At 40.2% G+C, this 19,044-nt stretch overlaps 1 protein-coding gene across 4 annotated transcripts in view; it reads left to right on the forward strand.

Moving 5' to 3' along the window:
- The first annotated feature begins 1,692 nt into the window (after positions 1-1,692).
- Positions 1,693-19,044, forward strand: part of PUM3 (pumilio RNA binding family member 3) — a 38,990-nt gene continuing 21,638 nt past the window's right edge. The window contains exons 1-11 of one of the 4 annotated variants that reach the window (XM_042452542.1): positions 1,693-1,742; positions 4,882-4,973; positions 5,724-5,891; positions 8,103-8,238; positions 9,416-9,491; positions 10,752-10,845; positions 10,929-10,995; positions 12,658-12,832; positions 14,749-14,852; positions 15,782-15,860; positions 16,828-16,926. In XM_042452542.1, coding sequence (XP_042308476.1) covers positions 1,708-1,742; positions 4,882-4,973; positions 5,724-5,891; positions 8,103-8,238; positions 9,416-9,491; positions 10,752-10,845; positions 10,929-10,995; positions 12,658-12,832; positions 14,749-14,852; positions 15,782-15,860; positions 16,828-16,926 — 1,125 coding nt within the window. In that variant the 5' untranslated portion in view covers positions 1,693-1,707. The other 3 variants (XM_042452544.1, XM_042452546.1, XM_042452545.1) reach the window with 3 other exon arrangements.

Here is a 19,044-nt window from a genome sequence, read left to right on the forward strand (position 1 = left end):
AAAAAAATACAAATTAATAGGAATAGTCCATCATAAAATCATAGTCATGAAGTCAAGATGAGAGTTGGAAGGCTTCCCTGAACAGAATTGTCTTTAATTCTGACTTAGAGGTAGCAGTTCACAAGTTCATAGCAGAGGGTGACCAGATGTCCTCCTTTTCCAGGACATGTCCTACATTCCAGCCTTCTGAAAAATATGGATGCCGGCTATGAAAGCCTTTGACTTCACATGTATAGAAGTGTTTGTCTCTTTTACGTGTTGTCATGTCCTCCGTTTTTTCCGGGAATCTCCTACATTTTGCAGTGCCTAGTCCTCCTTTGCAGTGAGGACACCTTCTCACCTTGAGGTAGCGTCTCTAAAGTGATGGGGAATTAGAAGGGTTTTGATCATTTTCTATGGTGACATTGCCTTGTTAAAGTTCACTGTTAAAGGCCAGGATTTATTAGCACCCTGTTCCACTCCCAAACCTATCCATGGTGTCTTTTATGACCACAAAATGGGGACATACTAAAGCATATGTCAGTACTTGCCCATAGGGAAACCATACTTGGCCATATAGGGAAACATTCCAGAATACTTGCCCATAGAGATACATTGGGGAATACTTGCTTATAGGGAAACATAGGAATGTTTCCCTATGGGCAAGCATTCTCCTATGAGATCACTGTCTCATATTCAGATTGGGTGACAGGAGAGGAGGGATGACTGTGATGGGCCTGGGATGAGTTGGCAGCAGCTGGGTCTACACAGCAGAATTAATGCGGTTTGACACCACTTTAACTGCTGCCAGGGCACAATCCTATGGAATCCTGGGGTTTGTAGTTTTTGTGAGACATTCAGCCTTCTCTGTCAGAGAGAGCTCTGGTGCCACAACAAGCTATAAATCCCAGGATTCCATAGCACTGAGCTACAGAAAGTGGTGTCAAAGTGTAGATGAGTCCAAGATGTAACAAAGATAAGTCTAATCTTGATTGGGAGTTCCTGCATGGCAGAATGGGGTTGGACTGGATGGCCCTTGTGGTCTTTTCCAACTCTGTGATTCTATTATTCTAATTCAATGGCCACCTTCAGCATCCATCCATTCCTTCCCCCAAGTTACATGTGGCAACTTCATGGCTTTTGGTGTGTGTGTGTTTTAACATACTAACAGAAGTAGCATAACTCCAATCATATTCAGCTCAGAAGGAAATCCCATTTGGTTCAATGGGCTTCAATAGGCTCACTAAAGCAGTGGCAACCAAACTGTGCCCTTTAAAGGATTTTGGACTCCATCCCCCAGAATCCCAGACTATTGGCCAACACGGCTGAGGCTTCTGGGAACTGAAGTCCAAAATCTCTTAAAAGACACAGTTTGGGGACAACTGCTGAACCCTTTATATTATAGCAGTGGTCCCAAAAGTGTGTGCTTGAAGAGGTTTTGGACTTCAACTCCCAGAATCCCACACCATTGGCCAACATGGCTGAGGCTTCTGGGACCTGAAGTCCAAAACTGTCAAAGGGCACAGTTTGGGGACCAGTACATTAAAGGGACCTCTTGTAAAAAAGGATCTCTTATTCCCTCCCACACCTCAAAATGAACCCGGAAGCCGAGAGCCGCGTTTAATTCTACACTTTCTACCTCTGCGCACCAAACTAAAGCTGAGGGAATTCCATGCGCATAACCTTCTCCGCCCGCTCTCGCTGGTTCTCTGCAGCACCGAGAGCCGAATGGGAGGAGACCGGTCTATCTTCCAATCTCTATGGTGGGTCCCTTTCGGTCCTCCAGGAAGGACCGAACGTTGAGTCGAAAGCGGCGCGACTCCTTGGCTTTACGGCGGCTTCTTTGCGACACTGTCGCGGCGCCAAAACTCCCGTCAGCCCACGGGGCAAAGCAAAGAGAGGAAGTGGGAACACGTGGGGACCCTGAGAGTGTGAGTATAGCTGGGATGGAGGAGTGTGTGTCTCTCTCTTTCGGGGCTGAGGGGCCAGGAGTGTGTCTACTCTTATCAGTTGTGGAGGTTGTGATGGTTGTTTATTGTGTTCAGTGAGGACACAAGTGGACTGACTCCATAGGGCCCCCGCCATCCACCTCCTTTCATCCCATACAGAATCCTTAGCAATGTTGTTGTTGTTGTTCTCTGGTCAGTGCAGATGCATCCAGGGAGTTAGCAGTGTTCAGTTTCAGGCTTTCTCTTCTGAGGATATCTGCAATTAGTGCCTCTATTTTCTTCTTTGGTTTCCTTCCCATATTGTTACAGAAATCTATTTGTCTGGAGAATGAGTGCCTTCCCAGGAGATTGAATAGCACCTGCTGTAAAAAGGCAGTAGCTGTTGTTTTGTTTGCCATCTGATCAATACCCACCGTCTGCTAGCAATATATTGATCAGGACAAAAGATTTCTTGTGTTTCAAGATAGTTGTGCAGTAGGACAAAAAGTTTAAAGTAAACCCTGCTGTGTGGGAATATTTAAATATTCTTATGATGCAAGCAGTGTTGTGCGGACGTGATTGTTATTATTGCTATTATTATTGGTCTCTTTCTGGACTAACACTAAGTTTGGAGCGTGTCCAAAGGAGGGCGACTAAAATGGTGAAAGGTCTGGAAACCTTGCCCTATGAGGAACGACTCAGGGAGCTGGGGATGTTTAGCCTGGAGAAGAGAAGGTTAAGAGGTGATATGATAGCCCTATTTAAATACTTGAAGGGATGTCATATTGAGGAGGGAGCGAGCTTGTTTTCTGCTGCTCCAGAGAACAGGACCAGGAGCAATGGATGCAAGCTGCAGGAAAAGAGATTCCACCTGAACATTAGGAAGAACTTCCTGACAGTAAGCGCTGTTCAACAGTGGAACAAACTGCCCAGGAGGTGTAGTTGAGTCTCCCTCCTTGGAGGTTTTCAAACAGAGGCTGGATGGCCATCTGTCGACGATGCTTTGATCTGGATTTCCTGCATGGCAAGGGGTTGGACAGGATGGCCCTTGCGGTCTCTTCCAACTCTATGATTCTATGATTCTAAGTATTCTGTTGCTGCTGCTGCAGTTTACAGCCACAAAACCTTCTGAGCACGACCTGCCAAATAAAATGTGCTCTCCCGTCCTCTCAGTGGGGAGTGTGGACGATGTACAGCCAAAATCCTGGTTCTGGTGTGAACAGTGCAGACAATGTCCATCACATTTAGCACCAGTACAGGGGTATAACCCTCTTATAGTGACTTTTTAAAAACTCACCACTTGCTCCGCATCTTCCTGGAAGATCCTGAGCTCTCAGTTCTAATGTTGGGTAGCTGTTTATAATGCATTCCAGATAAGAGGTATAACCCCCTTATAATAACTTTTTAAAACTCATCACTTACTCTGGATCTTCCCGGAAGATCCTGAGCTCTCAGTTCTGATGCTGGGCAGTTGCTTATAATGCATCCTGGCTGCCACCACTGCAAGCCAGTTGCTCTGAGGTTAGAATGAGGCACTCAGCCTTGTGCTCAGGGCTGAGCATCGTCTTCTGACTTCAGGAACAAGCAACTCTTGCTAATAGCCACTGCACCACATTGTACAGAGGATGCACATGTGAACAGCTGCCTCTTGTCAGAATGGAGGGCTATAGGTGGGGGGGGGGGGGGGGGAACACCATGCTAGTCTTAATTTTGTTCTGTGTCATATAGACCCACTGCCCTGCATTTCCTCCTGGAGTCAGTCAGAAAAATCCCAGAACTCCATAGAATTAAGCCGTGACAGTTAAAGTAGTGTCAAACTTGATTATTTCTGCAGTGCAGATGTATCTCCAGTTAATTATTTAATTTATTTTAAAATAATTATTTTTCTTCAAATGCAGATGTACCTTAAGGCTTAGGGTAGAGTACAACAGTTCTCTCTCAGCCTTGTGAAAAGCAAATGTAATCACACATAAATGGACTGTGGCGGTTGTTCCACAGTTACTTTTTTAAACCACAGCTCCTAGAATTCCTCCAAACAGTGTGTCCATTGGCAAGAAGCCGACAGCACTGGCAGATCAAACAGCATTGGTTGTTTCCTTGCTTTTTGGCTGCCGCTGTGACACAGATCATTGCCAGGGTAGTAAACATGTTGGTGTAACATTGCAGAGCAATCTTTCCAGAGGGATAGACGAGAAAGCGTATCAGAAATCCAAATCCTGCCAGGAACAAAGGGAGGAGACATTATTAGAGGCATGTGTAAATGCATAATGCTAGGGTTGTGAGAAAGGCATTTACAGCATGTAGACTCACCAAGTTCTATGAAATTACTATGATTACAGGTATGTTTGTGTACATATTTGTCACAGTGGGCATACAAAACACGATTCCAAACCATTTAAAGTTTCAAATATTAGTATGAAAATATATTCCAAAGGGCATATAGTACAGGGCATTAGTGCTGCCAAGTTATTGTCTTGAGTTCTCAGTGGTGTTGTTTATATAATGAAGAAACTAAATAGCATGACAATCTGTACACCCCTTTATTTCTATTTTTCTATTTTTATCATAGGAGAATCAGTATATTTTGTTGGCTTCTTCATCTGCTTCTCATGCTGATCTGATGTGACAAACGTTTATATTCCCTACACACTGTACACCCTTTGTCAAACACCATTTGTTCATTAGTAGTTTTGATGCCAAATTCTTACAAAGGAAGATGGGGCATGTATTCACAATAAATCTAAACTCAGATATTTGAAATGGATTGTTGACTTCCTGTTTTAGTTTACAGCAAACTGTGCAACTCTCAGGACTTGGGGGGATCTACATTGGTAGAACTTCAGAGGCCCAAAATTGTAATGTCCTCCCCCATAGCTCAAGAGAGGCCTTTCTTTCATGATCAGTAGATAAAGAAGTACATAATATAGTGATATAATATTCACAACGAATCACTATTATCTTTTGTGTTTTGCAGCACTAACCAAATGGAAGCCAAAGGTAAAAGGAAGTTCATAGGACAAGGTGGGAAAGCAGGCGGCGGTAGAAAGAAGTTTAAAAAGAATAATGGTAAGACCAATCAAAGATAAGACAGTCTTCCCCAGTCTGGTGCTCCCCAGATATTTTGGAGCATTGCTTCCTTAATTCTTAAGCACCAGCAATGCTAGACTCATGGGAATTATAATCCAGAATATCTGGAAATTGCCAGGTTGGGTTGATATACAGCTGAGACAATTAATGTTGTTGTTGTTGTTGTGGCTTGAAGTTGTTTCTGATTTATCATTATCCCAGAGCAAACCTACATAAATAGTACATAATATTGAAGGCAAACTGGATGATTGAGCAGAATATAGGAAAAAAAGTTGTTTCCATTTGAAATGCTACCTGGATGTTTTAAAAGTCAGGGGATTTATCCCTAAAAAGGAAATGATACAATATTTAGCTTATTGAAATATACAAAATTATAGCATTAATTTGGTTAATAGCTATGTAGATGCATTCATCTCTTCATGCCACCACAAAACTCCAGAAAACATAGTGAAAACCAACAGGCTCACATGAGGATACTTGCACACAAAGGCTTTTATGTACTGTGTGTTCCTTATGATGAAAAATATTACTTGTCACTAGGAATTTCAGAAATACAGTATGAATTGTACTACTCAAGTCCATTTGAATTTAATTTATGGTGAAGGTAAGAAGAAATCCTGAATTAAAATATCATGGCTGGATAGGGGCGAGGAGAGAATAATCTTAGATACCAATACATATATTACTGTTTAATCTTTTTTCTTTAATGCTGAAATCTTGATCCTGCAGAGAGGTTCAATAAAAAAGAAGGTGAAGAAGGCAAACCCAAATTTAAATCCAAGAAATTTGAGAGAGGAAACAAAAAACCTGGTAAAACAGGTACAAAACAATTCAAGAGTAAACAACTCTTAGAAAAGTTATCCAGGAAACGCAAACTTCAAGATGACAAAGAAGGAGGTAAGATTTTTTTTCCTCTTAAAGATGTGTTCATAAAAAAGTCCTTTTGCATAGCAGTTGGATGTTACTCTTTTGAGATGCATTTTTTTAAAAAGAATGCCTGAATCCAGAAATCAGTGTGCCTGAAAAGGAGATACAGCTTCAAGGGCTCTTCTGTGCGTGTGTTGGTGGGGGTGGAATACTATAACATTAAAGTCAGAAGGGATGCTTTTGCAAGCTGCAAAGGGTGTGGAATCCTGCCCCCAACTGATCGACATCTATATTTGACATCAAATATTTTCAGGGTTAGGTACACCTACCAGGCCTGTTGGGTTTTCAGTCAAGCAGCACAGAGGGAAAAAGTGCAGCCAGATTAGCATGAAGCAGATGAAGACTCTAAATATCCCCTCTTTGACAAGTTCCTCTGGAATTTCACTGTTTCATGCTTGGTGGTTTTAGCTAAGGAGGCTGTAAATGCTTCATTGAGAAAAGGAGTGGTCCTAGCCTTTTCTTTTTCATACTTCTTGAGAAAGTGGCATCAATAAACAATTGCCCATCCTGATCTAGATCTATTCCAGCTGGGTAGTCCTGGAATAAAAAAGCCTCCCCAGAAAGGTTTGCCTGTTAACCTCTTTGTGGTCTTTTTGGTGCCAGGTGAAGGACCTGCTTTTTTGTGATACATGAGTCAATATGGTAATACTCTCTTCCCCACCTGGCTGTATCCCGAAGGGACAGCCGGGCTGTGGAAAACGAGGCAGGGCAAGAGCTTGTCTCTCAAACCTTGTCCTCAGTCTGGCTGCTCCTCAGAGGACAGCCAGGGTGGGTAGGAGGATGGAGGGCAAGCTCCCCCCCCAAGCCTCAGCCTGGCTGCCCCTTGGAGGATGCCAGGGTGGAGAGGAGGAAGGAGGGCAAGCCTTCCTGAGAGGACAGCTGACTACGGAGATGGAGGAAAGGCAGGCGCTCTCCCTTCAAGCTTCTTCCCCAGCCCAACTGTCTCCTGAGGGGACAGCCGGTTTGTGGAAGATGGAGGAAGGGTGCTGAGACCCTAAGTTTTACCCTAGACCTATCCACAGGGCATATAATTTTGACCCCAAACCTGCCCCTGACTTATACATGAGGTTGACTTATGGTCAAGTATATACAGTAAGCCACTATGGTAAGCCACTAATTTTTCATGTACTCTCAAAAATATTATGCGTTTTTATTATTTTCTCTTTCATTATTGCTTATTTTTAACACTGTTTTACTCCCCCCCCCCACTTTGTCATTTGTTCATGAGTGACTACAATAACATTTTGATCATACTGTGCATTCACGTTGTTCTTGATCTTATTCTTTGAGTCCTAGTGATTTCAATACATCCTAGTGATTAGAATATTGATAGTGAAAATAAAAAATGCTAGTTACCACACTCCTACCTTTCCCTTGCTGAGGAAACTCCCTGCTGCTCTTTTCTGCATGCAGATGGATGAGGAGCATGATGCTTTGGTTACTGCTAAACTAGGATGCTCCAAGCATTTCAACTAGACAGGAACCAGAATCCAGAGTATTGTAATTTTCCCCTTCTATACTACAATGGTGAATGCACATGAATGAAGTGGGGAGGGGAATAAATATGCTCAGGTTAATAATAAAATTAGCAGATCCCAAGTCTTCCAATCAGTGTGGGACTGTGGAGGGTGCAGAGATTGCTGTGCAACTTCATGGCTGATTCCTGCCTCACCCAGCCTATTCTACTCTAAGGTTGTGGCTTGTTGCTATATGCTTAACGTTCAGATTTCAAGTCAATATCATCCTTTGTGAAGTTTTCTTAGGCAAAACTATGGCTCTAATATGGCGATGATACAAGCACCACAAATGCAATGGCAAGAGTACTTGTTTTGTATGCCAGAGATGCCTGGGTTTTTTATGTTTTGTTTAACCTTTGCAGTTAAAATGCTTGGGTGGAAGAGCTGTGGCAGATAATCTGCCTATGTCAGAATAGACCATGCTGGGCTAGATAGACTAATCGGCATGATTTTCAAAATAAGCTGTCACCTTCTTTGCTCAAGGCTGACATTGCTAAAATAGAAAGCCGAAGCAAAATTAATAAGAATTAGTTAGAAATGACTTGGTGTTGGATATGATCCCATATGCAGAATATTCAGCATCAAACAAATGGCATTATGTTAATCAACCAGTTAATGCTGATGAGTGTGCTACATAACAGTCTATTTTAATTTTTATCATCAGGGTTGCAGCCTAAGAAGCCTAAGTGGGATGACATCAAGAAGAAAAAGAAGGAGCTGAAGCAGAGCCGACAGCTGAATGACAGAGCCAACTATGAGGCAGTGCTTAAAGGAAAACAGATTTGGGAAACACTCCGGCGGTAATAAATGACTTCAATTTTATTTTCTGCAGCACACTACTATATCTGGATTTTCTCTTTTGGAGGAAAAAATAATTCTACCTTTCACTATAGTGCACTTGTAGAATTGCTAACTCTCGTATTATAAAGCTGGATTATAAAATTAAGGATATAGGTTGACATATTAAGTGAGCATTTTTGTTACTGATAATCAGCAAACATGTCAATGAATTTTTTAAATATAAGATAAAAATACTGTAATGCAAGGGAAACTGAACCAAAAGGTAAACTCTGAGCTGAACTTCCTGAAATACTGCAGTTCTTCCTCTCTGCAAAAATAAAGTAGTTTGACATCACTTTAACTGTCATGGCTCCATCCTGTGGAATTCTGGGATTAGTAGTTTCTTTTGGTATTCAGCCTGGTCAGTCAGAATGCTCCGGTACCTCACCAAGCTGCCGATCCCAGGATTCTGTAGGATAGAGTCATGACAGTTAAAGTGATGTTAAACTGCTTTATTTCTGCAATGTGGATACACCCATTTGTCTTACAGATCTCTTGAATATTTAGCTGGACTATTGGAAACTCAGATTCAGATCCCTTTAACTGAATTTAACTGAGGCCTTATCTTGTCATTAGACAAGAGTTGAAATGAAAGAGTATGCCATATTGTATCTTCAATATATTTGACTGTTAGCTTTTCTACCTGGAGTGTGTGTTTTTCCAGAATCATCCTCGATTGCAAAGATCAGTTGCCCCTCCATTTTTGTGCGGGATCTGTTCCAGATCTCTCCTCCTATGAAAATGGAAATCTTCTTATGTCAAAGATGCCTTCAAAATACAATAAAATAAAGATAAATTGCAAAATTTTTTTTAAAAAAATGGAAATCTGCCAATATTCAAGCCCCACTGGTTTGAATGGTGGCGCGTCCCCAGTGGGCATGTGCCCTATTTTATCTCCCTCTGTTTGCCCCTCACACATAATCGAGGGACATGGATTCCGAGTCTGCACAAACAGAGGGATGACTGTATTTGGAATCTTTAGACTGCTCATATATATTAATTTTTTATTGACCACACTTCTTAAAGATATTAAAATGGTTTCCTAATGTAAGAAGCCAAGAGGCTTCTTTCAGTTCAAAGCGATTCAGTTGTGAAGGGGAAATGTTGGCTTAACCCTGGAACTACTTATTTTCATAGGAAAGACTGTGACAAAGCAAAACGTGACAAGCTGTTAAGTGAACTTCAGGAGCTACTTCGTGGGAAAATTAAAAATGTAAGATGATCAAATGTAAAAAAACAAACTGTTAACAATTAAGAAAATACTTGAATTTTTAAAAAATGTTTCTAAATAATGGTAAAAGTGCATGTTTAGTCTCTTGATGTTTCTGGACAAACAAAAGGGCAATGAGCAATTCAGAGGTAGTACTGCCCTACTCCATATGATTGTGGCAGGGATCCAGAAAGCTGCCTTTAGCAAGCAGAAGTTACTTCTACCTCCTTTGCCATTTTCCACATACAGTGGTGCCTCGGGATACGAAATTAATTCGTTCCGCCATTCCTTTCGTAACCCGAAAATTTCGTAACCCAAATACTCCGTTAGCACTGGAAAGCCTATAGCAGCATTTGAATTTCGCGCCGAAATGAATTTCGTAACCCGAAACAGTTTTTGCCAATCCGACTTTTTCGTATCCCGGAAATTTCGTAACGCGATCATTTCGTATCCCGAGGCACCACTGTATTCCCTTCTGTTGGAGCCTGGATCACATACTGTTGCACATTTGTGTACATATTGAATGTTTCCAACCTGGAAGGACAGCTTTTCAGCAGATGCAACAGACTGTGACATGTAGTCAGAGTTTTAATGTTTGTTAACTCCAAACATTTTGAGCCCATAAGTGGTCTCTTTTCACCAATGACTCCAATTCCCCTACCACTGCAAAGTACTCTCTTTCTTTTCAATCAAATTTCATTTAGGTTACTGATTTCATAAAAGCTAGTAGCATTCTGGCAAACAAGAAGGTGGAAAAGCCTATTTACCTGGGTTATACTAATTTGCTGTCCTGTATTTGACAATTAATTCTTGCATCAAAGTGCATCCTATAAATTTTTTTATGGGGGAGGGGCTTATAAGAAATTTCCTACTATGTTTCAAACAAGTTTATAACAGATATATGTACTACATGCATTGGTTCAATAATGCTAGGAATGCCAAATGCAGGGTGTCCAAAAATTACCTTTAAAATTTCAGTTGTATACAGAATTGAAATTGTAAAGATAATTTTTGGTTACCATGCACAGTAATTATTGGAAAACAGATCAATTTTCTTCAAATTTGTTTATTTCTTGCCTCAGGCTAAACTGTTCTTAAGCACCACATTGCTTGTTGTATTATACATGTTTTATGTATTGTCTTTAGATCTTCAGCTGTACTCTCAATTCAGAAATATAACTATAGTTTTATGTATTAGGATAAATGCATAAAATGTAATACCATCTAAACAACATGGATAAATTGATTGATTTATCTCCATAGATGGCGTTTGCTCATGATTCAACCCGTGTCATCCAGTGTTACATTCAGTATGGCAATGAAAAGCAAAGACAAGAAGTATTTGAAGAATTAAAAGGTATAATTTTTAGATATATAGCTTTTATTTGCATATTGCTTCATTGTTGTCATTGCATCTCACTGAGATTTTTCATTCCACAGAGAGTTTCACTGAACTAAGCAAATCCAAATATTCTAGAAATATTGTGAAGAAACTTCTTATCTATGGGTAGGTACCTTGCATAACCATATACTTGGTTCTTGTTTTGCCTGCATGATTATTTTCAGTTTGAGATAACCAGACATGCGATGGGGAGTTGACATGTAGAAGATGAAATGTTAGACTTAAGATGCCTAGCTACAAACATGTACATGACCATTAAGGTTTTTGGACTACAAGTTGTTTGTTCACTATCTAACCTGTATCGAAGTAGGGTGGTCAAGATGATTAAAACTGGATTTGATAGAATAGGCATGTGGTCCTGTTGGGACAATGGCTATGTTTTTTTATTCAAAGTACTGTTGCTCAGTAAGACAAGGAAAATGCTTTATTCTCCTCCTTGCATCTGGCTGCTATTTATATCTGAAAATGGTAAGGAGACAAGCTATACACATTCTGGGATGATCAAGTGTTTGTTTATGGTATGATATGATTATACTCAATGGTCCTGTGTTTTGGAGAGTGTTTTCAACTCCAGTGAATTCTGCCGAAGGTCCCTGAAGAAGGCCTTTTGTCATTGAGGCTGAAACACCTTGGGCTTTTTAAACAAATAAACAGTTTACCATCTCAGATCACATGCAGCTTGTCTCCTTACCATTTTCTGCTTTTAACATGCTTTTCAGTACTCTCTTTATTGCTACTTATATCTGCTACAAGTAACCAAAATATTGGTTTGATTTACATGAATACTGAATTTATAATGTCTCTTCTCCTAGTAATGACATTAGCTGTTGTAGTTCAGTTAGCAATGTGAGTTTGATACTGTTTCTTTGAACAGATTCTTTCTATAAATAAGGGTGTATAAAATACAATTTGTGGGCAACTCCAGGGCCATTTTTGTGGACCACAGGACCCCCCCCCCATGGTAAAAAATAGTCTACAACAAAATGCCCCCTTCTAAGGGGTGTAGGGGCCCTTTTATACGTTTTCCCTATCACCATTACAGGGCCAGGGAGGTCCTTTTTTACGAAACAAGAAGTAAAGAAGAAGTGACTTCCAATCACTTTCTTTTTTTACATGTTGAGTATCACTTATCTGGAATGCCAAAATCTGAAATACTCCAAAATCGACCACATGGGTGGCCAAAATAGATATACCTTTGCTTTCTGATGGTTCAGTGTACACAAACTTTTATTTCATGCACAAATTATTTAAAATGTTATGTATAAAATTATCTTCTGGCTGTGTGTATACATTGTATACAAAACATAAATGAATTTCCTATTCAGAAGTGCAGCTCTCCAAGGTCTCCTAAGGTGCTAATGCAGCCCTCTAGCTTCCCACAGTTGCCCATCCTTGCTATAAAACAATATTTACCCTTGCATGATCTTCATTGCATATATTCTCTTTGGCTTCTTTTAATTTCCAGCCAGTTTGGGGAAACTGACTTCACTTTTCCATAAAGTTTAGTGCACAAGTCAGAGAACTCTGGAGTAGAGGGCATGTGGCTATCAAGAAACAAACAAATAATGGTTGGCCGCTAAAAGGAGCCAAAATGGACAAATACATGTCACTCTGTGATAAACCTGTAGTTAAGACCTGTTTATATTGAGATGCAGCAGTATGTGTGTGTGTGTGTGTGTAGATCAGATAAAAATGTGCAATACTTAACTAGTCTGGTCTGCTTTTTTCCCCCTGATTATTGTTGCTGCTCACTTATTCCTGGAACAGAACAAAGCCACAAATTGCAGAAATCATCAAAAGCTTTAAAGGGGAGGTGAGAAAGATGCTGCGCCATGCTGAGGCATCTGCTGTGGTGGAATATGCATACAATGACAAAGCCATTTTGGAGCAAAGAAACATGTTGACAGAGGAGCTTTATGGGAATACCTTCCAAGTCTACAAGGTGATATCCTGAAACAGCTTTCTTGTTACAGTACAAGTAGTTTGTAACTCTTGCCCACATGATCTAATATGTAGAAATACAAAGAGTTAGGGAAAGAGAAAGCAGACAAACATGAAAAGAAAATATACCAATTTATTTTCAGAGCAGGAACCCTGACATGAATGCTTATGTGCCTGTATTCTATAGGTATCATCACAGATACCTATGTGCTTTATCCCACAAGTAAATACAGTTTCATCCTGCTCTCTAGGCCCCTTCTTGGAGTACTATCCTACTCTTCTCTCTGTGCAGAGGGAGGTATTTTGCAGGAACTAACTGCAACTGTGAAGACTATAAATTCTTCTGTTTTAAAAATCTGATTCATGTGATTCTAATTAACATCTCAGTAGTTTCATTAGAACTGTTGTTTATGAGTGCATCTACACCATAGAAATAATGCATTTTGACACCATTTTAAGGGGTGTTAAAACTACAAATCCTAGGATTATGTAGAATGGAGCCATGGCAGTTAAAGTGTCAAACTGCATTATTTCTGCAGAGTAGACGTGCCCTATTATTCCAAATGCATATACTGTATACTTTTGTGTAAAAGCTAGCCACTTTAGAAATGTACTGGAATGTGAAAATATCCTACTTTATCCCCCACTAAAGCACAGCTTTACTAAGCCTTAATGGTGGAGGCCATCTTTAAAGGCCTGTCTCAGTTTTAATTTGTCTGATATGAAACTTGGAATACTAACCCTCATTGGCAGAAAATAAATAGAGTTGGCCCTCTGTTTTCTCAGGGGATCCGTTCTTCCCCATGAAAACAGAGGCTCATGCATATTCAAGCCTCATTGGCTTGAATGGGGCGCGTGCTTGTGTGCGAGCAGTGGCGTGCCCCATTAAAAATAGTGGAGGTCGCCCCTCTGTAGATTACCAAGGTCGCAGATCTGAGATACGCGAGTTAGGAGGGACAACTGTACATTGGGTTCGCAAAGTCTGACAGAGATAGAGATCACCTTTAAATGTACTTCATCATTTACTGTGAAGTGTTGGTTTCCTCATATTTTTTACATTTGCTTTTAGTTTGAAATGGTATATATATCCCTCCACTGTTAATGAAAATTGTCAACTTTAAAGACCTAAAAAGTAATAATTGGTTGCCATTCAACTGGAAGTCAATTTATTGGGAATTGTAGTGTTCAGGAATATAGCCATTCTGATATCTATAAAAATAAGGCTTAATGAAGTTCTTTCAGAACCTTTGAAATAAGGAATACTAATGTGTTTTTAGTTAAAGTCTGTTCTCATTATGTTCTGTATCATATTCTTGAAGAACTAAAGATCATGCCTTGTGGCTTTTTAAAATGAGAGACCAATTAACTGGAATTCCATTTTACACATTAATTAGACACCATACCTTTGGAAATGGTAGCTAACAAGGTGAATGTAACAAATTTTCATACCTGCTATTCTAACCTGTTAAAAACTGTATATGAATAGAGGTTAAATTTTATGAGTTCCACTAATTCTTCCTTCAAATTATATCAGGTTTCCAAACATGTTTACATAATATGGCTTAGTTTACTGTGACCTAATTTGGACCTGCGCAGTTGGGAATGCTGTTGGAAATAAGTGTAGCCTTTTCAGTACAATGCAGTTCTAGAGGCAGTCCCCACTGTGTTCTTGAAGGTGTACAAGTGGAATTTGTCCCCAGCACTGCTGAATCAGGAAGCCTGTATTTATCAGAAGTCCTGTATTTGTAGCAGCTCCATGAATTAGACATAGTGAAGTCACAGTACCAGATTTAGGAATATATGACTACAGGTGGAATTGGAGAAATGCTTTATGATGTGGTTAGTTTTTTTGTATTCTCTGTCTCCTATAATTTTAATGTCATTAAAACGATTTGTGGTGAATTTTCTTCACTTTAGTCATCAGAGCACCCAACCTTGAATGCAGTGTTAGCGGCTCAACCAGAAAAGCAAGAGGCCATTCTGGAGGAGATGAAACAGATCCTTACTCCAATGGCTCAGAAGTAAGAACAGCTTGGCTTAAAGTGTATTCTTGAATCCTTTTTAGCATTATATGTGTAGGAATAATTGTGAAACTCTGGGTTGGGATTCTGCATTCTGAAATATATGTATGGTCTATCCACCTAGTTTCTTGTAACTGGGCCACTAGGACCTCTGCAGGTCTGGGAAGACCCTGCAAATGACATTCTTGCAACCAGCCCAGCTACTGTAAAATAGCTGGATGCATCTCTCAGGACCATCCCAATTCTCCAACAAGGTGGAAATGGCCACAGTGGGTGGTTGCATCGCGTAAAGCAGTGGTCCCTGAACAATGTTCTTAAAGGCATTTTGGACTTCAGGTCCCAGAATCCCAGACTATTGGCCAACATGGCTGAAGCTTCTGGGAGCTGAAATCCAAAATCTCTTAAAGGGCACAGTTTAGGGACCACTGGCTTAAAAGATGGGTTTGGGGAGAGATTTTGGTCATTGCAGTCTGTAAAGAATTTCATCCTCCACACAACCCAAACAAGTGGATTACAATAGAGTAAATTGGAAATAGGCTATCATAACTCAGTAACAGGATGTAAGCAATGATATTTAAAATACTGGAAACAGAATTATTTTTCTTAACCAGCTGACTTATGCTTATGTGTTTAATAATGTGCCCCTTTGTCAGGATTGTGAGAAGACCAGTGTTTGTTTAGAACAAAAGTGCCTAGTGCTTCTCCATAGTATTTCTCTTCTGGCACACAGACAGAAATATTATGTTCCAAATTCAGCCAAACATTTTGTTCACCACAGTTTTGGTACTTGACAGTCATCTAAAATATACCAGCAAACAACAACCTCAGTCCTCTAGCTCAATTCCATGTGCTTTTGTATATCAGTGTTTTACATTATTCTGTAAATACAAATTTAAAGTTTCCTTTTTTTCCTCCTTTTCATCTTACAGAGAGGCTGTAATAAAGCATTCTTTGGTACATAAAGTTTTTTTGGACTTTTTTACTCATGCACTCCCTAAACAGAGATCTGTAAGTACTAGTATAATGGCTTTAAGTTGTTACAGTTTTCCATGATCTAGATTCCCCCCCCTCCCCCCCCCCCCCCCCCCCCCCGATGTTCATTAATAAACTGCAGAGATGTGGGTCAAATGTGCATTGGCTGTCTTCAGTCAAAACAATAAACATACTTCTTCAACTAAGGAAGCATGGGTGCAAGTTCTGTGCAGCCTGTTTCATGGGCGAGGAATTGACAACATAACTCTGATGGCCACCTAAGTATGGATATCGTCTTTCTTGCGTTGTTTTCAGTGATGTGCAAGTCCTGTCAGCTTAATGATGACAACAGGGAATAGAACAATACTGGTCATATGCTAATGGTTACAAATGGCAAACTCCTACATTGTCTTTCTGTTGTAAACATGATATTGGTTGCTAGAAATCTGAAATATTTTCCTCTACAGAAAACAATGCCAATTGTCTTCTGTTGTCTTGCTATTGCTAGTTACAGATCTGTTCAACATAATATTGTTCATACTGTTGTAGACATTGGTCAGGATTCAGTGGGCTCCTTCTGGTGCACCCTATTGCTTCCACCAGAACTGTTGATTTCCTTTCTCTCCAGTACCCCTTTATAAACCTATATGGCTGGAAAGCCATCTGTGATTTGGTGTAGTACACAAGGCTGTGGTAAGAAGGATAGCAAAGTACATTTCTATACTGCTTATCAGTGCACTTAAGCACTACCTAACAGTTTGTAGTATGTTAGCTAATTGCCCCCAAGAAGCTGGGTACTCATTTTAGTGACCTACAGAAGGATGCAAGGCTGAGTGGACCCTGGAGCCCTTTCTGGGATCGAACTCGCAACCTTGTAGCTGTGAATGGCTGCAGTACCAGTGCATTGCTAGGGCTCCTTTACCAAAGTAAACCAAGGATAGCCAATGTGTGTGACTAACCTTCTTAAGATCCTCTCCTTAAAATTATGGTTCTTTATGTCTAGGAAATGATTGAAGCAATTAGAGAAGCGGTAATCTACTTGGCACACACACATGATGGAGCCAGAGTAGCCATGCATTGCCTGTGGCATGGAACTCCCAAGGTATTGTATGTGAAATAGCCTACCTGTGTTAAAGTCCTGTGCTACAGATTAGTACAAATTGGTTGGCTGAGATTTTGTGTGGCCTGTCTAAAAAGTTGCAATGAGGAGCTTTCTTCCTGACACAGGTTCCAGCCTGTGTTCAGTTTCATCTGTGTTCAATTTTGGCCAGTGTGATTGTAGTACATGAAAAGTATGAAAACAACTACCATTCTGCTAAGAGTTAGTGTTTGAGAGATTCTAAGAAGGATTTCAAACTAGCTTTGTCATTAATAAGACACGATAATTTCATCATATTACTCTTAGGCATGATGTAATTCCAGGCTTCAGAAAAAAGTGATTTGCCTATTATTTGTTATGTACTTTCAGTGTTGGACTGTGACTCTAGAGACCAGGGTTCGATTTCCAGCTTGGCCATGAAACTCATTAGGTGACCTTGGGCAGTCACATGCTTTCAGGCTCAGATGAAGGCAATGACAAACCTCTGAACAAATCTTGACAAGAAAATGCCATGATAGGTTTGTGTTAGGGTTGCCACAAGTTGGAAATGACTTGAAGGCACAGAACAGCAACAACAACACTTAAAGGTAAAACTTGTATGTGAGACATAGGACTGTCAGAATCTCTGTTAGGGCTTTTCCAAGGCTTCAGAGAGAAGAAAATAAATCAAATGCTCTTTTCAATCTCTTGTCATCTCTTTTATAGTAGTCTGGCTCTTTTTCTTGCTTCCCATTCCCTGAGGAAATTCAAAAGTTACTTTTACTATTTTCTGTGTCGTTGCTTTTGTGGAACTCGCACTAGTTTTTTTCTGATGATTACTGGTAGCTAACTCTGCTGATTATCTGTCTAAGGCATTTTCATTGGTGTGTCTTGCTAGAGGAGAGGCAGAGAGGTTAATACTGTTGCTACCAAATTCTTCCAAGAAGAATAAAAATGAGGAGTGGGAACAGAACAAAAGCTGAGACTGGAGGTGAGAAACAGGGAGAGATGGGAGTCCAGATATCTGGAAGGTAGACAAAGGGCTGGGAAACAAAGAAAATGTGACAAAGACCTGTAATGGTGTAGAAAGATAGAAGGGGAATGATATGGGTTGCCAAGACTTCAGGAGTCAGGAAAGAGGCAATATGGGAAACAGGAAAATGGGTGTAGCAGATTGGAGAAGCTTTAACATCAAAGGTATCTATAACAATGTAGAGCTAGAAGAAGGTGCATACTACAGGGTGTCGAGAGGACAAGGGTTAAAAATAGATTGCAACAAATCCTTTTCCATGACTAACACCACAGTGTACATATCTTGTTCGTAAACAGATAAAAGCGGCACTCAGCAAGATGTGAGGTTTGCATCCCTATTCTATTTTCTGTTGAGAGATTATGTTGGACTCTCCTGAAAGTGCTCTTTCTCTAGACTTCAGATTTTAGGGATGGAAAGACACAGAGGAAACAACAAGTTGTTGCCTGTCCTTCAAAAACTAGCTTGCATATCTGATTGCATCCGATCCATGAGCCCACTCTTCAGGTTTTTTAATGTTGAAAAATTAGATGTGCTATACGCCACTTAGTATTTGAAAATAATTTATTGTATTTGTATTAATTTTTAAAGCTCAATATGGAGAGATTTAGATTGAGCTCCTATTCCTACATGACATGTTTTGGCACTAAATTCTTGGTAAACATCTGACATATGAGAGCTTAAAGAAGCAGGACTTGTTGTGTGCCTTCAACTCATTTTTTACTTAAGGCGACCCTAAGGTGAACCCGTCACAGGGTTTTCTTACAAGATTTGTTCAGGGGGGGGTTGCCCTTGCCCTCTTCTGAGGCTAAGAGAGTGTGACTTGCCCAAGATCACCACATGGTTTTCCATGGCTGACTGGGAATTCAGACCCTGGCCTCCCAGAGTCTTAGTCCAATATTCAAACCACTACACCAGTGGTTCTCAGACTGTGGGGTAGGATCTCCAGGGTGTGCAAGAGTTGCTCAATGGAGTCACAAGACTTGGGGGCCCTGATCTCACCTTCACCTTCTCTTCCCATGTTTTTTATGTGTAAAAGTTAGACATGCTTTGAATTAAATATTTAATTTACTTAAATAAAACTGTCCTAATTTGAACAATATTATTTCCTT

This window comes from Sceloporus undulatus, chromosome 2 (assembly GCF_019175285.1).
Source record: "Sceloporus undulatus isolate JIND9_A2432 ecotype Alabama chromosome 2, SceUnd_v1.1, whole genome shotgun sequence".
NCBI classification, from domain to species: Eukaryota; Metazoa; Chordata; class Lepidosauria; order Squamata; family Phrynosomatidae; genus Sceloporus; species Sceloporus undulatus.